The sequence below is a fragment of the Suncus etruscus genome, chromosome 20 (genome assembly GCF_024139225.1).
Source record: "Suncus etruscus isolate mSunEtr1 chromosome 20, mSunEtr1.pri.cur, whole genome shotgun sequence".
Lineage (NCBI taxonomy): Eukaryota > Metazoa > Chordata > Mammalia > Eulipotyphla > Soricidae > Suncus > Suncus etruscus.
The window spans coordinates 8,757,349-8,782,927 of record NC_064867.1 but is presented as its reverse complement, the minus strand read 5'-3'; the positions used below and the strand labels follow the sequence as shown (position 1 = coordinate 8,782,927).

The 25,579-nt window shown below is 40.4% G+C and overlaps 1 protein-coding gene across 1 annotated transcript in view; it reads left to right on the top strand.

The window, feature by feature from the left end:
- Positions 1-310: 310 nt before the first annotated feature.
- Positions 311-25,579, top strand: part of STT3B (STT3 oligosaccharyltransferase complex catalytic subunit B) — a 77,395-nt gene continuing 52,126 nt past the window's right edge. Inside the window, exon 1 of the mRNA XM_049766395.1 lies at positions 311-669. Within this exon, the coding sequence (XP_049622352.1) occupies positions 311-669 (359 nt within the window). The remainder of the gene's footprint in view (positions 670-25,579) is intronic.

Genomic DNA, 25,579 nt, shown 5'->3' with positions numbered 1-25,579 from the left:
GCGGCGGAGGAGACCGAGGGAGGGGAATGTCGCCGCCGCCGCCGCCGCCGCCGCCGTCGCCGTCGCCGTCTCCGTCTCCGCGGCTGCCGAGGGCTTGAGGCGGATGGCCGGGCATCGCGCGCGGGCACGGCTCAAGCGGAGGCGCCTGGCGGTTGTCGAAGCCTGAGGGCGGGCGGGCGGGAGCGCCCGATCTTCCTCCCCCTCCTCCTCCTCGTCGTCGTCCTCCTCCTCCTCCTCCTCGGCGTCGTCGTCTCGCTCCAGGTCCCCGCCCCGCGCTCCCCCGCGGACGACGAGGCGAGGCGGGCGCAACATGGCGGAGCCCGGCTCGGCCGCGGCGCCCGAGAGCAAGCACAAGCCGGCGCCCAACTCGGCGGCCTGGGGCGGCGGCGGCGCCATGGCGCTGGGCAACAGCCGCCACGGCCACGGCCACGGCCACGGCGCCCCGGGCGCGCCCAAGCCCGCGATCGCCGCCGCCGCCAAGGCCGCCCGGACGCCCGGCCCCGCCGCGCTGCCCCTGGCGCTGTCGCTGGCCGGCGGCCTCTCGCAGCCGGCCGGCTGGCAGTCGCTGCTGGCCTTCACCGTGCTCTTCCTGGCCTGGCTGGCCGGCTTCAGCGCGCGCCTCTTCGCCGTCATCCGCTTCGAGAGCATCATCCACGAGTTCGACCCGTGGTGAGTGCGGGGGCCCGTGCGGGGAGAGAGACCCCCTCCGCGCACACGCGCCCGCACCCGCACCCGGGCACTCTGCAGGAGCGGGGCCAAGGGGCCCCCCGCGTTTCTCCCAGCCGAAGCCGAAGCAGGGCGCGCGGGAGCCACGAGGTGCTTGCGCGCCCCGAGGCGGCCGAGGCGGACTCGCAGCAGCAGCTGCAGCAGCGTCTCGGACCCCGCTGCATTCGCGGTGCATTCGCGTGGCTCCGTCTGCTGCGAGGCTGTGGGCTTCGGGGTCCCCCACCCACCCACCCACTGCGCCTCCCAGCTTGCAGGTGGAACCCCAGGGCCGGGCTGGGCCGGCTGTCACTCTCCTTTTCTCTCTCTGTCTCTCTGTCTGTCCCTTTTTTCCCTTTGGACACTGGTTTGGACTATTGTTGGTGAAGGGGGATCGTGCCTATCACTCTATCCCCTCTCAGCACCCCATTTTTGAAATTTCTCTTCCCCATCATCACATTTGATCTCTCTCTCTGTCTCTGTCTCTTTCTTTCTCGGTCTCTCTCTCTACCCCCCGTCTCGCGCCTTCCCTCTGCTCGCTCGGTCTGCGACGTGCGATTTGGGGTGTGGGTCTGCCCCATTTTTTAAATTTCTCTCCCCCATCACATTTGATCTCTCTCTCTGTCTCTCTCTGTCTCTCTCTGTGTGTGTCTCTCTGTGTCTGTCTGTCTGTCTCTCTCTCTGTGTGTGTGTCTGTGTGTCTCTCTCTGTGTCTGTCTGTCTGTCTGTCTCTCTCTCTGTCTGTCTGTCTCTCTCTCTCCCTCTCTCCCTCCCTCTCTCTCCCTCTCTCTCCCTCTCTCTCCCTCTCCCGATTTGGGGTGTCGGTCTGCCAGCCAGGCCGGTCTGGATCTGTTTGCGGGAACCCCGGGCTGGCTGCGGGAGCCAGAGCGAAGTCGAAGTCGCACCGGGCTCCCGGCTCCCTTCCCACACACGCGCGTAGTCGCCACCTTTTCTTCTCCCCGAGCGAGAGAGCGAGCGCGGGCCTGGGGAGGGAAGGGGCTCGATCTCAGACACCCCCTGCCCCGTGCTTCTGCCTGGATCTCCTTTCTCGACAAGGACCAGGGACGGACGGACAGACTGACAGACTGACCGACGTCTCTGGTGAGAATTCCTGAAAGCCGGTGGTTGATTTCTCTCTCGGTGGGTGAGCCGGCCTGTCACTACCCGGGATTCACCGCCGAGCAGAGGGGCTCCTCCTACCTGCTCGCTCCTGGACTGTCTTCTGTTTGGGCCACGGCCTCTGGTGCCCGTGACCCTGGGCCGTGAAGTTGTCCCCTGGTACAGGTTCTGATTCGTTCGCGCTTTGAAAAGTAGCCGTGTGTCCTTTGGAATGACGGGAGGAAGTGGCTGCAAATAAAGCCGCACTCAGTGGAACCTGCTTGCACGCTAATTCTTCTATCTACCTCTGTTCGGAAACTTAAGCAAATTAGATAAAAGTGAAAATGGAACCAGGGACATGAAAATTGCTGCTGTGTTTCTGAACGATGTGAAGAAAAAAAGAGAGAGAGAGAAAGTTGTCTTTTCAATAGCAGATAAGCGTGGCTGACCAAACATGAATGGTTTTTAAAAATCCAAAGGGAAGAAAGGCCGATTACAGTTTTGTACTATAATCGACTGAAACGAAGGTCTTGGGAAATGCCACAACTCGGCGATGGCATGGTTTCCTCAGTTAACCTTATTTTGAAGCTTGATTAGAAATAGTCACCGAGTCTCTGTACTAATATAGTTATCATTTTAAAAAGTCAGGTTGCTTCAGAGTTTCTTTCACTTTAGTGTGGCAAAGAATCAAACGTTGATTTTCTCTATTTGAAGACTTACGTTGGAAAAAACATTCCTTTTAATTCACCTGAAAATTTGTTTTGCTTCTATTTTTGAAATTTTTTTAACTGAATGTTTAATGTGAAGGGCTCTTTTCCAAAGTGATAGTTCAGGTAACTTGATAATTAGTTTCAGTCAAACCCTTGCTTTTACTTTGTTATTCATATCTTTCGAATACTTTGAAGATTTCAAGAATCTTAGCTGAGGGGGGGGAGTTGGGCCACCCGTGTCAGTGCCCCAGGGCTACTCCCAGCTCTGTGTAGTGGGGAACACTCCTAGTGGGGCTCAGGAAATCCTAAATTGCAGGAATGTGCCTCCTGTATGCAAAGCATGTGCTGATCCCATGTGCTTTGGCCAAAGGAACATAGCCTTACAGTGTAGTCTTGTTGATACAATTTCAAAGGAGTTTTAAGTGTTAGATTCTCTCTGGTAATATTTTAGATCTTTAGAGCAGTTTTTCCTCTGAGTTAATAGTAGTAACATTTTGGTCTACGTACTAACACTCTACCATTGTATTATACTAGTTAGAAGAAATTTCTCTGGTTGTTATTTTAACCTGTGGCTCTGGATCCACAGCTTTAAACATCCCTGTTGGGCTCTTCTGCGTTTAGTTTTTATTGGTCTTCTCCATCCCTCCCCCTTTCTTTCGGTCACTGCTATTTGGCTCACTTCATTTTTCAAGAATTTAGTGAAGTTTACTTTCTCTATTAGATTATGATCTATTTCTATACATTGAACAGTGCATTTTAATTTATGTAAGACTTTAAAGTGATTCATTCTCATAAAGTTCAACTTGCTTTTTTTTTACCACTCAAGTTCTTTGCTTACTTTTTGCCATTTTATCTGGTAGTATATGATGTTGAATATTACATATTGTTTTAAAGAACTCTGCCCGTCCTTTAGACTTAACATTTTTTTCTAACACTCTCCTTACCATTTTAGTACTTTACATCTTAGTACTTTACTCCTTTATCAGTTGAATTAATCAGACATAAGGAAGTAGTTTGACTTTGCAATACTTGCTTAATTTAAAAACTAATAATTTTTAAAAAACTACTTTTCATCTAAGTTTATCTTGCATATATATATATGTGTGTGTGTGTATATATATATATATATATATATATTTAATGTTTTGGTTTTGGGGGCCACACCTGGTGAATCTCGGGTTACTCCTGGCTAACAGCTCAGAAATCACTCCTGGCTTGGGGGACCATATGGGACACCAGGGGATCAAACCACAGTCCATAGTCTGTTCTAGGTCAGCCTCGCTCAAGGCAAATGCCTTACCACTGCGTCAACGCTCCGGCCCCTTGCATGTATGTTTTACTTATTTCAGTTGTAACTATGCATACTTTTACAGTATGTTAAGTAAGTACCTTTCCTCTGTGGCCATTATCTATTATGGTAGCTTTTCCCACAACGGTCTTGTAAAAACTCACTATAGAGAGAGCTGTCTTTTCCTTGCATCCACAGATTTTTTAGAGCATTTGTCTTTATAGAGATAATTCTTCTGGACTCTGAATTTTGGTTGACCTTAACTGTAAAAGGGCAACCATGCCTTTTGCATTGTAGAAAGTTGCAGTATAGATTTGAAACAAAGCATTTTTCTTGGGGCCGGGCGGTGGCGCTGGAGGTAAGGTGCCTGCCTTACCTGCGCTAGCCTAGGAGACGGACCGCGGTTCGATCCCCCGGCGTCCCATATGGTCCCCCAAGCCAGGAGCGACTTCTGAGCGCATAGCCAGGAGTAACCCCTGAGCGTTACCGGGTGTGGCCCAAAAACCAAAAAAAAAAAAAAAAAAAGCATTTTTCTTTACTTTTTTTTGAACCAATGCAGTTTTTAAATAGAAACTTGGATACTAAAAGTTTGTTTTGAAAGTAGTAATAAACCATTGGAACATTAGCTGTGTAAGTTGGGGGCTACTTCTTACATTTGAGGTTTTCATGCTTTTCTTCATGCTGAAGATAATCAAAAAAATAGAAATGCATACAAAAAATTTACATAAAATTCAAAAATCTGACCTCAGTTCTAAGGAAGACAAAATGGGTAACAAAATAGTTTTATACTTCAAATTCCCTTACTTTCAAAGTGACATTGTGGAATCATTAGCAATACCAGTTTGGCTGTACTTCAGAACAGGTATACAGTTATTAATTCATTGTTATTTAAGATAGTTTTTCTGGGGCTGGCGTGGTGGCGCTAGAGGTAAGGTGTCTGCCTTGCCAGCAGTAGCCTAGGACAGACCGTTCCCCCCGGCATTCCATTTGGTCCCCTAAGCCAGGAGCGACTTCTGAGCGCATAGCCAGGAGTAACCCCTGAACATTACCCGGTGTGGCCCAAAAACCAAAAAAAAAAAAAAAAACTTAGTTTTTTCTTGGTTTGGCGACCAAGGAAATGGAGATTACTCCTGACACTACATTCAGAAATCATTTCTGATGGTGTTCAGGGGACCACATGGAATGGAAGGGATCCAACTCAGGTTTGCTATGCGCAAGGCAAATTGTACTCTCTCTGTCTGGCCCTGCTATTTAAAATATTTCTAGCTTGCTCTTGATATCCAAGTTAGAAAAACACTAAAGGAAGAAGTGCAGAGGAAGAAGTGTGCCTTAAATTCCACTGGATTGGATGATGGTATTGGATCTGCTCCCATATTGAAGTATGCTAACTTCTTGAGGTGTGGTAATCATGAACTTACTGAGATTTATAGTTTCTAGAGTAGCTAGGTTCTGTCATCGGACATTAGGAAACTTTCTTTATTTTTACCATTAGGGTTAGTTATATTAATGAGACAAACTTTGGTAAGATGTCACACCCCTAACTGACAGAGTTGTTTGCATTAAAATAAAACAAAGTTGGTTATACACCAAATAGTAGAAATTCAGAATAATGATTTCTATTAGAGATGCTGATCCATTTATAGAAAAAATGTGGTTTATCACTAGACTGTACTAAACTTTGGTTTTTACCTTCTCACATAAGGGCTTTTTTGTTTGTTTGTTTGTTTGTTTGTGGGCCACACCTGAAGGCATTCAGGAGTTTACTCCTGGCTCTGCACTCAGAAATTGCTCCTGGCAGTCTCGGGACCATGTGGGGATAGAACCTGGGTCTGTCCTGGGTCACCTTCGTTGCAAGGCAAACACCCTATCGCTGTACTATCACTCCAGCCCTCTCACATAAGTTTTTGAGTAATACAGTATTTCTTCATTTGTTCATAAATAACAGTAAGTTATTCTTGCGAGGGCAAAATAATTTTTTCTTAAAATTTTAATTAAACAAAACCTAATGGTATTAATGAAAGGTAATAGTGAAGTTAGTTGCTAGTAAATTTTCAAATATATGGAAAAGTTAAAAGGATTTTTAGGGCCGGAGAGATAGCATGGAGGTAAGGCGTTTACCTTTCATGCAGAAGGTCATTGGTTCGAATCCCGGTGTCCCATATGGTCCCCCGTGCCTGCCAGGAGCGATTTCTGAGCACGGAGCCAGGAAAAACCCCTGAGCACTGCCGGGTGTGACCCAAAAACCAAAAAAAAAAGGATTTTTATAGTGAACGCTATCAACACCTAGATTCGAGCAATTTGTATTTTTACTTTGCTTTTTTTTTTTATTCTGTCGGTACTTCAGAATTAAAAATTTTGTTTTGTTTTGTTTTGGGGTCATACCTGCTCAGGGTTTACTCCTGGCTCTCTGCTCAAAAATCGCTCCTGGCAGGTTCAGGGGACCATATAGGATGCTGGGATTCAAACCACCGTCCTTCTGCATGCAAGGCAAATGCCCTACCTCCAAGGTATTTCTCCGGCCCCCAGAATTAAATCTTAATGTAGTCACATTAATAGGAAAAAAGTTGCTTTTTAAGTCTGTTTTGGGTTTCTACCCAGTGATGCTCAGGGCTTATTACTAGCTCTTATCTGGGATCACTCGTGGAGCTTGGGGGACAGTCTGTACCAGGATCAAAGCAGAGTCGACCTATGTGCAAGGCAAGCACCTTATAGCTCTTATCTCTCCAGCCCCCAAAATATTTTTGTACTAAAACCAAAATGAAGGGGAAATTTCTTATTTCCAGTTAGCATTGGATTGGGAAGGAGGCACAGCCCCACAGCCCCACAGCCCCTGGTGCTCAGGAGCTACTTCTTGCTCTGTGTAGGGAGGGATTCCACCTGGTGGAATTCCACGAGGGGGCCGACCATATGTAGTCCTAGCTCCATCAGTTGGCTCAGTGGCAAGGCAAGTGCCTTAACTTGACCCTTTTTATCTCTTGGACCTGTGTGTGGACCTAGCATTTGCTTTCTATGATTTTTGAACACATAGTTTTATATAATCCTTAAGTGGGCCACAGACTAGATTAGATTCAGTCCCGATTTTGGTTATTAATTTACCTAGTACATCATCAAATCAATGTTAATTCCTTGGATTTAGTGAAATTACTTGACTTTACTGGATCTCATTTCTTAGGAGAAGTTGAAGTTAGAAAGTTGCCACACGAGGGCCTGGAGTGATATTATAGCTACTGCTAGGGCTGTTTACCTTGCACACAGCCGACCCAGGTTCAGTACCTGGCTTCTCATATTCGCCCAAGTCTGCCCGGAGTGATTTCTGTTCTCAGAGCCAGGATTAACCCTTGAGCACCACAGGGTGTGGCCCAACAACTAAAAGAGAAAAAAAAAAGTTGACTATATTAATATGCCAGTTCTTAATTCTTCTCCTTAGTTATGTATAGCACAGTGGTTGCTTAACATTTGGTTATGATACTTGTGGGAGAGAGGAATAGAGTCCTTTTTTTTGTTTTTGTTTTGGGGCCACACCCAGTGACACTCAGGAATCACTTCTGGGCTCAGGGGACCATATGGGTTGCCAGGTCCAGGTTTGGCCACATGCAAGGCAAGCGCTCTACCTGCTGTGCTATCACTCAGATCCCTTTTTTAAATTATTTAATTTTGTTATTTAGTCACCATGAAATTACTTATTCATGATTGGGCTTCAGGCATACATTGTTTCAACACCAGTCCCTTCACCAGTGTCCACTTTCTTCCACCAATCCTCACCTCCCCGCATTTGCCTCCCACCAACAAAGCTGCCTTTGAGAGGGGTACTTTATATATTTTATATATATATATATATATATATATATATATATATATATATATATATATACTGGTATGTATGTGTGTTTTTTTAATTCTGTGGTTTACAGTACCATTGCTAGTAGGATTAGAGTGTTGCACTCTTCTGTTGTGATCACACGCATTTGTCTGTACTTGGCTGGAGATCACTATGCTAGTGGGAGTCCCAAATAGCAGACCTGCTGGAACTCCAGTCTTTGTGGGTAACATCAGTAATTGAACTCATTAGCTCACGCTTGCAAGGGCAAGTGCTTTATGCCCTTGGACCCTCCTGAATCCTTTTGAATTATTGGAGGTTAAGTATTGAAAGAGATAGGAGCAACTGCCAGTAGGACTGTTTCTATGTAAATATTTTGGGTATATTTTATTTCCTTAGCTACTTTATATATTTGGAATACAACCCATTCACAAATTGAAAAAGTCTTTTAAGTTTGTAGATTTCTAAAGAAATTGTGAGTGAAATGTGAAATTGACCATATCATCTCTGACCTTTATTTTTAATTTGTGTGCTACTCAGTGTAGTAGGATAACTTTACTATGCATTTTAGATGATAACATAAAATTTGATGCTAGATCCTAGAATTAAGGTGATAGAGCAAAACCTATTTCAATTCAGTGGTCCTCAAGGATTGACTAGTAAACTTACACCATTTATGTTTTTTCTGCATCCCCTTGCTCTGAAATCAGGTTTAAATGAAAGTGTTCATCTTTAGTTTGCTTTTTTAATCAGCAGCCCCGATTTAATCTTAACATATTGGCTGTCAAATGCCTGGACACAGTCAATGCTCTTGCTCATTTCCTCATTTCTGAATGGTGACTAATTACTCTGTTTGATATAGAAAAACAGAAGAGTTGCTGATGAATTTTTTAACTTGCCTGGCTCAGGGATTTGGATTTTAAGGGAATAGAAGGCTAAGAGAAAAGATGATGGACTCTGACTTGTTTTTATTTAGGTTTATTTTATCTGTAAAAGGTTTATAGTAGTAAGATTGAAGCTATTAAGCTATTTCAATTAAGGGAATTCTGTGTGGAGGCTAAACTTTCAGAGTAGATTCAGATTCTGTAACCTATAGAACCTGTAGACTGTTGGTTTGTCTTTTCCATAGAGTAATAGGTTTGTAATCTAATCAGGCAGTTAGATTTCTTTGCAGTATTGTGGTCTTTCGGTTTTTGGGCCACACCCAGCGAGCAGTGCTCAGTGCCCAGGGATTACTCCAGGCAGTGTTCTGGGAACCTTAAGTGGTGCCAGGGATAAAATTAACTTACTTGCTCTCTCTGGCTCCTGCACTGTGTTATTCTTCAGTGTTAGCTAGCTGTCTCTCAGATACTGTAATTTACAAGAAAGACATATGTGGGTCATTTTAATGATAAAATTATTTATTTCTCATATTTTGTTTTCATAATGCTCTGATAACACCTTATAATTTCCTTATTGTTGAGAGGATTAAAAGTGTCTCATATTAATGAAAATAACTTGCAAAACATCTGAGGATGGGGGCTAGTTGCCCAGGAAACTGACTGCTACAATACAGTTGGAAGTTTTCAGTCTACCAAGACCTCTCTCTAAGAAGGGGAGAGGGGCCTAGGTCCACAATTAATCAATTTATAAAGAGTTTTCAGATACTAAAATCTTGTTATTAAGGTTTAATTGATGTGCTTGGCACTTTGAGGAAATTCTTTGTTTTGTTCGGCAGTTTGGGCACTCGGGCTCAAAAGGTTAGCCATCACTGATCTAGGCTATAGTCTGTGATTTAATCCAGTACATTGTGTGATGTAATCACCATAGAAACCAAAGATAACACAATAAAAGCCTTGGAAAGTTTCTGTTTTGTGAATGAATCCATGAAGACACAGGAAATGATACACCTGAAGAGGGCTTAGGAGTTCTGTTTCCTCCCATAACTATTCATCTCTTCTATCTTGGCAGTTTTTGTGTTATATATATATATATATAGCCTTTGTCATAAGTCAGCTATCTATGCTAGAGGGTAATAGTTTTCTTGAGTTGTGTGTGTGTGTCTGTGTCTGTGTCTGTCCTAGCAAGTTAAATTAACTTCAGGAGACTAGTGAAATCTTTGATGTATAGCTGGTTGATCATAAACGTAGATAACACATAGGCTTGCAGCAAGCAAGTTCTCAAGTCTAAAGAGGATGTTGTGGGAATTTTTAGGCTATAGAAGTACTGATAACAGCCTTTGCTGATGGCTAGTTATGAAATAGAGAATAGTCTTGGGAATAGGATCCCTGAACCTGTGGGATCTGATGTTATCTCCAGGTAGATACCTCCAGAATTAAATTCTCACACCTTACTTTGATTGCCTTTTGATGTGAGGGAGGCACAGTACATCCTCACCACCTCATGCAATCAGGTTTAGGAACCCAAGTCACTCTCCATCATACAAAATAACTTTAAACAAATTGTTTTATTTTAATATTTTTATTTTGGGGGGGAGCCACCAAGTTGTGCTTAGGTGCTACTCCTTACTCTGCCCAGAATATCATATGATTGAATAGCATGGATTATATTCATGATATGAATGAATATCATGGATTAAATCGGGGTAGCAAGGCAAGTGCCTTAACGCTGGTTCTGTCTTTCCAGCCTTGAATTTTTTGAACTTAAATTATAGGACACCTCCTTAGATGGATAATATTAAAAAATGAGTTACAGTGTTGAAGGCGTGTGTGTGTGTGTGTGTGTGTGTGTGTGTGTGTGTGTGTGTGTACTGTATTGCTTGCACACTTGCTGGCTTCTCTCTGCATTCTTAGTTCAAATACAGTTATGATGAACTTGCCAGAGAGCAAGCTTCCTGGCTGTGGTGCTTGCATATCATGCTATTGAGTTGCAGTGCTCACCAGGGGGTCACCCCCTTTTTGTGCGTTGCTTGTGCATAGTTGGCTGTAGTACAGCCAGAAATAACTTTTAGCAGCGGGTTTCACAGACAGCCAAACTACCAGGTTCAGGTGACAAAGTCAATAGGATTGTGCTTGATGCGTGCCGGGCACTAGAATGACCATGACCATACTTTGCAAAGCAAGCAATCTAAGCCATTGTGCTATTCATCCTTACATCTAGGGACCCCCCCTCACCCCCCCCACAATTTTTTAAAGGTACTAACTGGCCAAAAAGGCTAAATGCTTCAATAGTCTATTGAGACTATATGGAGAAAGGGGGGGGTAAAGTTGTCTAATAGTGCAAAATTATTTTTTGTTTGTTTTGGGTCACATCCCGCAGCACTCAGGGGTTACTCCTGGCTCCTCATTCAGAAATCGCTCTTGGCAGGCTCCGGGGATTATATGGGATGCCGGGATTCATTATAACGGGATACCGTTCTTCTGCATGCAAGGCAAACCCACCCTTTCTCCATGCTATCTCTCCGGCCCCAATAAAAACTATTTTTAAACCGGTTTTTGCCACATGTTCATTTTTAAGTGTGTGCATGTATATACATTTAACTAAAGGGGGAGAGTAGTTATAATTATTGAAAGGAAGCAAAGAATGTTGGAGGAATTTAGGAAAGTTTGAAAAATTGTGCTAGAGGTTTGTTGACGTGGATACGATATCGTGGATACCATAGATGCTTGAATATCTTAGAATTCTCAGATTTTCCAGTTTGCTTGTTGCTACTTCCCAGATTCTATAGCTCATTTTGAGTTTTCTTGTTTCCTTTTTTGATTTAGTTGTGATACAAGTATGTCTTATAGTAGGGGGATTATTTTAGAAGTTATGTCATAAATGAAAATCTTGTATTCAAAGAATATTATTATCGGTTATCTAGATAGAAAGTTGAAGTGTATCAGGATGTGAGTCTGGGTTTATATGTTAGTGAGTGATCAGGATATTGGAAATATGGTACTAGTTTATAAGCTTTTCTTTTCATTTAAAAAGCACTTGAAAGTTTGCTAATGCTTCCATTTTTATAAAACTGCAGTATTTTCTACTGGGGTTATTATTTGTGTGGAACTATGAATGGATAATGGATGGTTTCTCATGTGAACAAATAAAGGACTGTTGGCATAGTTAATTGTTAATTGAAGATTGACATCTTTACTAATATTTCTAGGATATCCTACACTGTCTGGAAGTTCTGAAAGCTCAGTAAATATTGACACTGATCATTATTCCTAATGATAACCACAGTTTATGTTTTGGTTGTGATAAGGTCTGGATGTCTATTGTGATTAACTGAACTGTGAAGATAGAAAAATCATATGGGTAGTTGATCTTCTGATTAGTAATTAACATGCATTTGGTCATTATCCCCACTTCTGGCACCGAACCTTTAGAATTTAAGTATTGACCATCTTAAAAGGTGTCCTCTGCTTTCCTACTTGGCTGATTGGGAAAGCTTAGTTAGGTAAGTGACCTAAAGCAGGAACTGATTGATGGTAGAGCCACCCTGGTGATTAGAGGATTGAAACTTTCTGAGCTGTTGCAGTGTAGAGAGCTGGAGACTGAGTCACTAATGACTAACAAGCACTTCATGCCTATGTAATGGAGGCATTACAAAAATTCCAAATCAACAGAGTTCAGAGAGGCTCAGGTTTGTGAGTGTGTGGTGGAAAGTGTTGTCCTGAGAGAGAATAACCCTGAACCAGCCTCTTCCATACTTTGCTCTGTATCTCTCTTTCAGCTGGCTATTCCTGGTACTGAACTTTCATAATTAATCTTGTAGAATGAAAAGAGTTGGTGATAATTGAAATGACAATTACAGAAATCATTTATGTCAGTGGTCCTCAAACTATGGCCCGCGGGCCACATATTTTATTTGTATCTGTTTTGTTTCTTCATTGCAAAATAAGATATATGCAGTGTGCATAAGAATTCATTCATAAGTTTTGTTTTTACTATAGTCAGACCCTCCAGTGGTCTCAGGGACAGTGAACTGCCCCCCTGTTTAAAAAGTTTGAGGACCCCTGATTTATGTGAACACTGGTGATTGCCACTGGCAGTTGGGAAACGATTGGCTGCCCAAAAGGAACAGGTGTTTTAACTTTAGTTTCATTTGATCCCGCTTCCACTTAGAAATAGTTTGGTCTCAAGTTGTAACTCGGTGGATAAGGAGTAATAAATATGAGAAGACAGACTGGTTCAATCTGAAAACCATATGAATAGTAAAGCTTTCATGTTACCTTTTGAAATAAGTGCAAAAAGACTTGTCAGCAAGAAAGATAAAATTTATATGCTGTCATTTTGTGTGAACTTAAGAAAAAATACCTTGATATGGAAGAAAAAGACAAATAATTTTATACATTGGGTATTAGAAAATAATAAATTCATAGTGATGTGTTTGTCTAATTAAAGATTTTACTGGTTTTGAACTCAATTTAATTATATGATTATGTAATTAATACAAAAATCAAGCATCATTTTAGACATCACAAGTAACTCATCTCCTTTAAACTCTCATGAGGCTAAAAGGATACAAAATAAAAATATTCATTAGGAGTGAAATAAGTTACTTGTCTCCATTAAAGTGTATCTGCAATTGAGATAGCTTTATCTTTGTCATATCACTAAGTAGATCAGTGAGTGTTGTTGCTCTGGTAGTCACACAATCTAAGATGTAAAATTTTCTCTTTTCTTTTCCTATAGGTTAAATTCTAGAAACTCTTTAATGATACCGTTATTACATGTAATCCTAATAGCATACCTGTGACTCCTAAAATTAGTATGCTGCTAATCCTCTCAAGTCACCTTTTCTTTATAATGATAATATACTTAAATACAAAAAGCAACTTTATTCATTGTGCCTTTAACAATACGGGGCTTGGGAGACAGCTGAAAGGGCTGTAGCGCATGTTTTGGCATGTCATGAGCCTTGAATTCAGTCCTTTCATTATGCAGTTCCCCCAGCCTCAAACACTAGTGGATGCAGACCTCCAGTCCAGTGTACCTCCAGTACACCAAATACAAACAGCAGAAATGTCTATAATTTGGATATATTTGCTAGGTGATGGGCGTTTGGATTGTGAACTTTCATGCTGATATTTCTGTAAGAATGGGCATTTAGGTTCTGAGCTTTCTTGCTGATGCTTCTATAAGAACTAAAATCCAGGAGATATTTGCCTTGCATGCAGAAGGAAGGTGGTTCAAATCTCGGCATCCCATATGGTCCCCCTGAGCACTGTTGGGTGTGACCCAAAAACCAAAATAAATAAATAAATAAAAGGAACTAAAATCTATTTTAGACAGGATAAGGTTGTGGCTGGTTAATACTGTTACTTCGTGTGTGTGAAGACCTCTGACTGCTCCCTAAATAAGCCTTTAGAATCTTAGATAGTAACTATCTTCTAGTGTCTATGTGCATGTCTTCCACCTTGTTTTATTAGTTTTTATTTGGTCATAACATTTTTGTTCAAAAAGTATCATAGACTACCCCAAAACTTAATGTTAAATTAGTATTTATTATTTCTCAGTTTAGTGTAGTGGTTGGTTGGAAAGTTCTTTTTTTTTTTCTTTTTTTTTTTTTTTCATGGCCTCAGCCGGAGGATTGGGATTGATTGCAGTCATCTGGCAGCTCAATGGGCTGCAGTTAGCAGGGATGCTGGACACTTTAGTCACCTGGAGTCTTGATTATGAGCCGAGCTCAGTTGGGACTTTGGCTCATTCTCTACTGGGCTGCCTCACAGCATGACCTTTGGATTCTAAGAAAAGAAGATTCCATGAGAAAGAATCAGCAGGCCCATCAAGGGAATGATCAGTGTCATTGCCAATATATTGTTCAAAACAAACAGGCTTCTTCAGAGCAAGGCCAAAGTTACTTATACAGTAGGGACAGAGAGACTGGTTATTATTTTATCCTTTGCGAAATAGCTTTTCTTTAGTCAGGTCCCACTTCCTTGTTTATTTTTAATTTAAATTAACTGTATTTCCTTATACTGCTGTTGTTGCAATGATTGGTATTGTGCTTGCTGGATTCGTTCACATGCACTGTTGCAGCACCAGACAATAAAGCTGCTGGGTCTGTGTGCTTCGTGTGCCTGGACAGCGATGGGGGTAGACTCAGTCATAACCTTACAGTGAGGCATTTTTGCTCTGAGCCATCTCCCGTGCCCTGAGTTGTATGGTTTTCTTTTTTTTGTTTTGTTTTTAATTATAATTTTCTTACAGATTTAGAATAGATAAATTTGGGATACTAACTATATTTTGATGGGTGTATTTGTTGCTGATGTTATTGCAGTTAGTGGCATATTGTATTTTTAGATCTACAGAACAGTAACAAATGTTTACAATTAGGAATTGTCATGATGCTTTCATCAGGTTACCTGATACATCCAGGATTTGATACATCAAAAGATTGAGGCTTGGAAATTCAGTTTACAATTTATATTCAGTAAAGTTTTAGATTAAATATGACTTTGTTACAGGGATTGAAAATAGGTGATGCAGAATGACTTTCTCAGAGTGATGGAATTCCGTTGGAATCATCAGAAAAAGAAATCATTAGAATAGGGTGGGAAAGATCGTAATAGAAGGGCACCTGCCTTACTAATGTTGGCCCTGGGGTTTGAAACCCTGCCTCTCATAGGATCTTCTCCCCTCCCCTTTGCCCCCAACACTGGAGTGATTCCTGAGTGCATAGCAAGGAGTAATCCCTGAGCATCACCAGGTGTGGCTCCACCCTCCCTCCCACATCTCCCAAAAAGAGAAAAATCATTAGAACCAACTGGAGGAAAGAACCCTTTTTAAAAATATTGTTGTTTTTAAGTGGGTCCACTCATAGGGAGAGCTTAGGGACTCTGGGTCCTTCTTGGCAACTCAAGTCAGTGTTTGCCTTGCCCTTGCACTCTGGCTGGCTGCTCAGATTCTTTGGTGCGTAGGAGCCACTAAAGGCCAGGCCCGGTCATGCTTAGGAGCCAAATTTGCCCTTTTTTCCTTTCTCTACAAGTTATCTGTTTGATTACTTAGTGCATTTTCCAACACTTATGACAGTCTGTCACAGACATTATTTCTGTTATCAGTTTCATATTGAAAGTATGCCAGAGTTTGCGGAAGAGAGTTGAAAGGAAAAAGCTGGCATTTGAGATTTTCTTGAATTATCCTTAATCATGGAAATTCAGACTCTTAAGTGTCATTGTTAAAATGTTTTTGAAAGTTAAAATAAAAACTGGAGATTGAGAGATTTAGAGTTATAAATTATATAATTGTATTATATACTTGAAAAAGAACATTTATAGGCATGCAGGCAAGGCATTAAGTAAAGCTGAAAATGCCACAAAGCATTTTTGTATTTGACTAAATAAGTTGAAACAGCTTTCTCATGCCTCACACACTAAAAAAATAACAAATATGAACTTTAAATAATTTTGCCAGTTGTCAAATTAGGAAGATTTCTTTTGTGTAAAATAATAGTTTATAACAGTGCTATATGTTGAAGACACACTTCAGTAAAGCTCTCCAGGGTAAAAACACTGTTTCTGGCAGTAAGTCTATTTTCATTTTACTTCAGATGCCCATTTTTGTTGTTTTTTTGTTTTGTTTTATTTTGGGGTCACACCCGGCAGTGCTCAGGGGTTACTCCTGGCTCTGGTGCTCAGAAATTGCTCCTGGCAATATGGGATGCCAGGAATCAAACCAGGGTCTGTCTCGAATCAGTTGTGCACAATGCAAACACCCTACCGCTGTGCTCTCTATCCAGCCCTCACTTCAACTTCCTTGACTCTGAGATTTAAAGGCAGAAATGGTAGTTATAATAGTTTTAGTTACAGTTGATTATATTTCATTTTATTGAGACATAATAAGTTCACAAGGTTGTGTGTTTTAGGAATACTATTTCATACACATTTACAACCCAGGTGCCAGTATTCTTCCACCACAGCCCATTGCGTGTTATCTTCTATTTTTTATCACCTATATAATAATGAATAAATCGTTATTAATTTAGAGATAAGCTTATAGGTAAACTAAGTTTTTCGGTTGGAATCTTTGTCTTGGAAGGGGCACATGGTGATGCTTACTGTCTCTGTTCAGGTTTCTTATGCTGAGCTGGGGTTTGAACCAGCTTTAGCAGTATGCAAAAGTCAGCCCCTTGGGCCCGGAGAGATAGCACAGCAGCATTTGCCTTACAAGCAGCCGATCCAGGACCAAAGGTGGTTGGTTCGAATCCCAGCGTCCCATATGGTCCCCGTGCCTGCCAGGAGCTATTTCTGAGCAGACAGCCAGGAGTAACCCCTGAGCACCGCCTGGTGTGGCCCAAAAACCAAAAAAAAAAAAAAAAAAAAAAGTTAGCCCCTTAATCTCTCTACTGTATCCTTAGTGAACATGTCTTCATTTTAATCATAGTTTTCTTTTATTGCACAGGAACTTAAATTTTCCACCAGTGATACCAATTATTGCATGACTGAGCCTCTCATTCATTTTTCTTGCTCCGGATTCTTTCACTTTTGATGTGGTAGCTAAGGGTGCTTACATTTCGTGAAGTTTGCCTGCTCCGGGTTAATGGGCTAACCTAGGAAAGAAGTGAAGTATAATGTATTTGCTGTAATGCTGATTCAGTGATACCTTATAAAATGTTAAATGTCCAAAGTTGGAAAAAAGTTATTAGTGTAAAATTATACATTTGTAATTTCAAAAATGTTTAAAGTAGGATTGCTAGAATATGCTCTAAAATTGCTTTATGCAGGATATTAAAACTTTCATATACTTCAGTTTTTCCTATCCTGGCTCACTTTCTTTTTTTTTTTTTTTCTCCTCCCATCCTGGCTCACTTTTTAAAGGGAGGAGAAATTAGATAAATTCAGTCACTTTGATTTCACTTCATATGTAATGAAATCATACCTAAAAAGCTATGAGAGTGCTTGTCAAAGTGTTTTGCAGCACACATCCCAGGAATTGTAGTTTAAAACAATATATTTGAGATGATTTTAATTCATAGACAACCTAGTACTTCATGCTTGTAATGTGTTCATTTACAGTACACACATTAGCATGTTAGAGACTTGAGTAATCATAATTTTATTTAATCTAGTGTTTGCCTGTTGAATTTAGAAATCACTGTAGGATTTTCTTTTAGTGTTCTATGCAATGTAGTTTGGTAAAGATGGATTTAATTGCTTTATTTGATAGCTGAGGAGCTTGAGTCCTAACATGGTAAGAAACTTTCTCAAAAGCATAAAGTTACTAATAGGGTTGAATAGGGTCTTTTCATCTTTATTCTTTCGAATGATTACATTGCCAACATTAGACATATCCACACTAGAATGGGAGCATGTTTATTTTTTCACAAGAAATCTCATTTTTTTTTTGAAATCTCATTTTTATTGCCATCCCTTACAATAGACAGTTACTTCTCTATACAAAGATTTTACATATACAATACTTATTTTGTTTTGATCGTTTAGTTTATCCCTTGATGTTGATTTCTACTGTGAGTATTCCCTGTATAGTGTTTATTTATTTTTTTGGCACTTACTAATAAATTGACCAAATAACTCTGGTTCTGTTTTTGCACAGCTAATTATGATGTATGGCTATTAGCACTATAGATAATATGTGTCAGAAATCTTATTTAGGTATCATATTATATAATAATTATGTTAGTAATTGGATACTCTAGTAATATAAATATGAATGTAGCTTGTTTATAATTATTATGTTTTGGGAGATCCTGTTTCTATTATGTAAATCTGATTTTACTATTACACAGTTGTATGAGACTTAATTAGCAAAAACATTGGATAGCTTTAATTTATAAAGTACTATTTTATTTATGAACTTAAAATTTTCATAATTTTCATTCATTTTGAATGACATTAAAACACAGCTTATGGGCCAGAGATATAGCATGGAGGTAAGGCATTTGCCTCCATGCAGAAGGTCAGTGGTTTGAATCCCGGCGTCCCATATGGTCCCCTGAGCCTGCCAGGTGTAACCCAAAAACCAAAAAAAAAAAAATTTGCATAATGATATATTTGGAGACCAGTTACTGCTCATTTTTTTTTTTCATTTCGTGTATTGGGAAAAGATTCTGCTTTTTCTAGGGGACACTAACAAAACTCACATGTTCATTAAATGATAGTAAAGAGGCCCGAGTGCAGGTAGGGTGTTTCCCTTGTATGCAGCCGACCTAGGTTTAATCCCATATAGTATTATATATGGCAACCCTTATGGTGCCCTGAGCACTGCTAGGTGTGGCTCCAAAACAAAACAAGATGCTAAAGGCCTGAGGAAGATGGTAAGGTGTGTGTGGGTGTTTTGTTTAGTTTTATTTTAGTTAGGTTTGGTTTCTGAGCCACACTCTGGCTCTGCACTAAGAAATCGCTCCTGGCAGGCTCGGGGACCATATGGGATGCCGGGGATCAAACCTGGGTCGATGTATATACAAAGCAAACCCCCTACCTGCTGTGCTATTTCTTGCCCCAGGTGTGTGCTTTTTAAATATGAGACGGACTTGATTTCTGGCATCTAGGGAAAAAAACCAAAAACATTAGCTATAAACCTACTAATGTTTTGGATCCTTTTCTCTATTTTATTGATAATGCTAATATCTTGATTTGCATATGCATCTGTAAGTGGAAGAGGTATAAAGGTTCTAAAGGGTTTATAGGATATTGTCACTGTTTAAACAGCCTGTTTTGTTTTTCTTTTTAGATAAATGGGTAGTTAGTCCATTTAGTAAACACAGTATGTACTTTTGATCTTGAATCAAAATGTTCTGTTAAATTAGTTTTTAGTGAGAGTGGTATTAATATCTAGTTGTAAACCTCTATATAAATGAGTAGTGATGATTTGTTACTGTGGTGGTAGGTAATCTGTGTATTTGAGGGTGTTGCCATATGTAAGAGTTTGTTGTTTTGGGGCCACACCCAGTGCCACTCAGGGATCACTCCTAAGTAAGGTGGGGGGGCTTTTTGTTTTGTTTTGTTTTGGTTTCTGAGCCACACTCTGGCTCTGCACTCAGAAATCACTCCTAGTAGCTTAGGGATGCAGGAACTGAACCTGGGTCTAGTCCATGCGCAGCGTAAAATGCCCTGCTGCTGTGCTATCACTTCAGCCCCATATGTGAGTTGAAAGTAAAAACGATGAAAAAAATTACTTTATTCTACATAATTTTATTCAAAATTCTGTCATTTTCCTGTTGCTACTTAACATTTATCAGACATCTGTGCTGTTTAATATATCCTTGCATATGAATTTCTATGGTTTTAATTAAAATTTAGCTATGTATTAATATTAGATTACTCATGTGTATCACATGATAAGATTATATTTCAATTATTAGTTTTAATAGTTACGGTAAATTCGTTTTTTTTTTCCTCCATGTTTATTATGTAGCTTGTCAGTCTGACATGCTTTCGTTTTAATTCTGCCACTAGATGGCAAGGATAATGATAATTCTATTGAAATGACAACTTTAGCTGGTAATCTTAGCAACTTTGTTCTTTTACCTTGGATTTTTTTTTCTGTTTCTGTTAGTGGTGAATTTTTGGTATTTATGAAGTCTTAGAATTCTAGCTGTTACCTTGTGTAGCGTGGGAGTTCTTTTGACAGGGTTAAGGAGAAGAGGAAAATCTCTAATACTTGCTGGTCTAACATGTTGCTTTCTCACTCTTGATGTTATTTTTTTCCAGATCAAAGCTTTTTATTGGGGGGGGGTCTTTTGGGGAGGATGAGCTGATGTCCTAGGTGAGCCGGGATATCCGAGCCGTAAGGCCGCAGAAAAAATGATGTTATTTTTATGTGTGTGTGCAGTTATTTTCTCTGCTCACTTACATAGGTGATCATTTATTGGGTGGCATTACTTAATTTTTTATTAATAGATGCATACATGCTGGTCAGGAAATATTTTAAAATTTTAGACACTTTAATAACAATCTTAAGGATTATAATTGCTCAGGAAATCCATAAAAGAATTATTTTTGAAAAGTTCTGTTAAGGCCACAGAGATAGTAGATGGGTTAAGATGTATGCACTGCTCTCAGCATCCCATATGGTCCCCCAAGCCTGCCAGGAGCAACTTCTGAGTGCAGAGCCAGGAGTAACCCCTAAGCACTGCCAGGTGTGACCCCTCAAAACAAACAAAAAAAGATGTATGCACTACACTTAGTTCACTGATTGGTACCATGCAATCCCTGAGCATAGGTGGAGTGGACCTGGCATTTCTGAACATCATTGGAAAGCCCCCCCCCCCCAATTAAAACCTTCTACTTTTACCATATTAAGATTTTTTTTTTGGTAAGAGTCTACTAATACTCAGCACAGTGCTGAATAGTTAATAAACAGAATAGATTTGTTCTCACAGATCTCTCTCATGAATGATTTTTACACCTGAGATTTAACTTTAAACCTAGATAGCTGATAGAGCAAGAAGAAAGGAAACAAAATATTTGGAAAGTCAGTGCATGTACAAGGGCTATACACACAAGTCTGTTTCATAATACTAATAGCACAGATAAGTATTATGGGAGAATTTACTTTTTTAAAAAAATTTAAAAAGGAACCTACGTTCCTTTCATTAAGTTTTAAGTTTGAGGACTGGGGAGGATAACTCAGCCAGCAGACAGAGAGGTAATGCGTTGTATCGTCCAAGACCTGAGTTCAGATATTGTTACTCGATATTCCCACACTATCCCTAGTGTCAGAGTCACCCTGTCAGTCAGTTCATGCCTAGTGCCATGAGCAGGTCCATACCCTTGGGTCCTAGCATTGAAAAACCAGCCAGGTTAGCAGAGTATTTTCAAGACCTGTTCCCCCTAAGACTCTTGAGCAGGACACAGGAGGCCAGCTCTTCAGTTAAATAATAAAAAAAAAAAAATCAGGAAGTCTTAGCAATATACTTGTGTTTTTATTAATTTCTCTATTATAGGGCTTAAAACTTTTTCCATATGTATCCTCTTTTACTTGAGAAATTTTGATGTGACCACAGGAGCATAGGTGTACAAGTCAATATTCACTGATAATAAGTTAAAGAAACTTAAAATTAAAAAGATTAATTTTTCAAACTTTTTGCAACCCTAAGAAACAAGGCTCTATTTACATTCTTTCATGGTTTTATGTGACTTCACAACATTTGTCTTGTTTCTAGTCTTACCTTTACTGCTCTACTAGAATTATGTCTATCTGAACTCATACCAGTATCTGACAAATAACTGACAGTCAGATAAAGGAGGCCAGAGCAGTAGCACAGTGGATCAGGTGTACCAGCATCGGTGTAGCCTTACACTAGCCAATCCTAGTTCAGTATCTGGCACCATGAGCTCATCAGGAGTGATTTCTGAGTGCAGAGCCAGGAGTAACTCCTGAGCACCACAGGGTGTGGCCCAATACCCTCCTCCCTCCAAAATAAAACATTCAGAGAAGGAAAGAATGATACTTAAAATTTATTTGAATTGGTTTCTTTTCCTATATTTTTGGGTTTTTTTTTGGGGGGGGCATATCTGGCAGTGCTCAGGGGTATGGCTCAATTTACTTCTATGGTAGCATCAGTTGTTGAGTTTTATTTCCTTGAAAGAAAGCTACAGGATTCAGAAACCAGAGGGTATAGCTCACTGTTAACTGGAACATCATAAGAGTCTACTTAATATGCCATGGTACATAGACTTCTTCAACCCTTCTACCTCATATGGCCAGCAAATGAGAGTATCTGGTATAAATCCCATCAATTAGTCCAACATGCCTGCTATTTCCTGGTGGTTGCAGAGATAGAATTCAGAGTAAAACTGTACACATGCTCAGTTCCTTTGAACTGTCTTCTTAGCCCTTGAACTTAATTTTAATTTTTGTGTTTAGTGTTTTTCCCCTCCTCCCCCCAGAGCTCAAGGCCTTGGGATACTCCAGTGGTACTTGGGCTCATAGGCCCTTGGAGGCTACCAGGGCCATATGGTTTAGGGACTCATATATGCATGATAAGTATTTTACTACTTGAGCCACAGGTCTGAACCAAAACTCTCGGGTGTGTTAACTGTTGGGGAGTATAAATAGTAAAGCTAATTTGGAGAACTAGTTCATATTTTAGTATACCTTTACTCATACTCTAACTCAGGAATAAAATTGTTAAATTCTTACCCAAGAAGTAAGCCATTTAAGTTTTCTTTTTTGTTTGTTTGGTTTTGGTTTTGGTTTTTGGGTCACACCCAGCAGCGCTCAGGGATTACTCCTGGCAGGCTCAGGGGAGCATATGGAATGTCAGGATTCAAACCACCGTCATTCTGCATGCAAGGCAAATGCCATACCTCCTGCTATCTCTCCAGCCCCATAAAGTTTTGTTTTCTTTCTTTTTTTTTTTCCTTTTTGTTCTTCTGTTTTTTTTTTGGTTTTTGAGTCACACCCGGTAGCGCTCAGGGGTTACTCCTGGTTCCACATTCAGAAATTGCTCCTGGCAGGCTCAGGGGACCATATGGGATGCCGGGATTCGAACCAATGACCTTCTGCATGAAAGGCAAACATCTTATCTTCATGCTATCTCTCCGGCTCCCCCATATAAGTTTTCTTCTTATTTTTTTTTTTTTTTTGGTTTTTGGGCCACACCCTGTGACGCTCAGGGGTTACTCCTGGCTATGCGCTCAGAAGTTGCTCCTGGCTTCTTGGGGGACCATATGGGACGCCGGGGGATCGAACCGCGGTCCGTCCTAGGCTAGCGCAGGCAAGGCAGGCACCTTACCTCCAGCGCCACCGCCCGGCCCCCCATATAAGTTTTCTTAACTCAGTCTTTCTTTATAAGAAGAATGTACATACCTAAAAATGACTATAGTTGGAAACAGAATAAATGCTTCTGTAGGTGAAAGAGAATTCATAAGATGGAATACTATTTAGTGTTAACCAAAGGAACAAATAGGGCTCCCAAGCAGTGTTGTGGAGACCTTGGAGATCCAGTGGCTATTCTTGGGCAGCATGCCTAGTTTGACTATTTAGTTAGTATAAGGAAGGACCTGGGAATGTGGTGCCGTTCATTGTTGTGGTGCCAGAAATTACTGGTGGTGTTTTGTGATAAGGCTTCCCAGTGATGCTTGGGGAGTCATGTAATGGGAATTGAACCCTAGTGGTGCCACCATGCATCCTAACTGCTGTGTTCTCTCATAGTGCTAAGATTGTTTTGGTGTTTTTTTTTTTTTTTTAATGTTTTGCATATTCATCTGCTTCTGTTAGTTTGTTGCCTGTCCTACTCATATATTGTGGACTTCCTAAGTTAGGATCCAGGTTTGTGGATTCTGGAATTATGAATTTGTACACATTATGCCAAAGCTTATTTACTGAGTTATAAGTTATTTATAAATTATATTTGTTTATAACTTTTTTGTTTTGTTTTTTGTTGGTTTATTTAATTTTTTTATTTTTTTGTTTATAACTTGATAACATTCTGTGACTGCATTTTCAAGAAAAATAGGTGCATTATTACAGTATCTTGTGTTCATTTTTCTTTTGTAACTTCTAGCTTTTTCTCTTCTAAGATGCACTGAAAGACATCTGTTTTTGAGTGTTGGAATAAGTTCAATCCAACTACAGTTTTGCCAACTTCAATTTGAAGGGAACTCAGCGCTGACTTAGAAAAGTCCTTAAGTACAGACAATAATTTGAGAAAGAACCAGCTCCTTACAGAGCACTTTGCTTAACAAATGTTATCCCTTATGGTACTGTTATTTTGTCCCACTGATGGAAATAATATTAAACTTTAAATCATTGGATTGCTGGGTCATAAATTTGAAATAAGTAAGTGCAATCTTAAGTTTTCAAATTGCTTTGTTAGATCATAGGTGTAATTTTTACCAAACCTTTGAAGAAAAGTAACCCAGTCCTTTCTATCGTTGTTTATATTTAGGGCTTTACTTAAAAAATTACCCCAAAACACAAAAACTCAAATCTTCATTTATTTTTTGATTCATTTTTGTTTTGTTTGGCTTCCTTGTATTAACCAGAGTTTCAGAGATGCTCACCCATATGTATCTAAAAACCTTTCTCCCAGTTCTCCAAAATCAGCTTTACCATTTATACTCCCAGCAGTTAACACACATTAAGAAGGAACTCCTTGGAGAAGAGTGGGGGGCAGGGAAGTGGAGGGGTCTTAGTCCACACCCTACTGCGTTCAGGGTTTACTCCTGGCTTTGTGCTCAGGGATCACTACTTATGGTCCTCAGGGGCCAAAATACTCCAGTCAAATTCCAGGATCTGCAACTTCCATGGCAAATGCACAAACCCAAACCTCTGTATTAGCTGTTCAGCTCCAGGAAGGTGTCTTTTAAGTGTTATTTGAGCTAAAATTAGACTATAGATATGGAGTTGGTCCTGTGAAGATCTAGTTAAGAATATTCTGCTATCTGAAAACAACCAAGATGCCCTTTAGCAGATGAATGGGTAAAGAAACTGTGGTACATATGCACAATAGAATATTATGCAGCCATCAGGAGAGATGAAGTCATGAAATCTTCCTGTATATGTGTATGTACATGGAATCAATTATGCTGAATGATATAATTCTGAGGAATAGAGATAGACACAGAATAGTTTCATCTATGGCTTTTAAGAAAAATTAAAGACACATTATTTAATAAGGCCCAGAGACAATAGAGTTAAGGACCAGAAGGGCCAGAAAGACTGGCTCACAATATGAAGCTCACCACAAAGAGTGGTGAATGCTGTTAGGGAAATAACTACACTAACAACTAGCATGACAGTGTTAAATAATGAGAGATGTAGAATGCCTGTCTCGAATTCAGGCAGGGGTGAGAAGGGAGGGTGGCATTGGTGGTGGAAATGTTGCACTGGTGAAGAGGAGTGCTCTACTTATTACTTAAATCCAACTACAGTCATGCTTGTAATCATGGTGCTTAAATAGATTTAAAAAAATTTTTAAGGGGGGGGGACAAAAAAATTTAAGAAAGGGGCTGGAGAGATAGCATGGAGGTAAGGCATTTGCCTTGTAATCAGAAGGTCAGTGGTTTGAATCCCGGCATCCCATATGGTCCCCTGAGCCTAACAGGAGCAATTTCAGAGTACCCCTGAGCA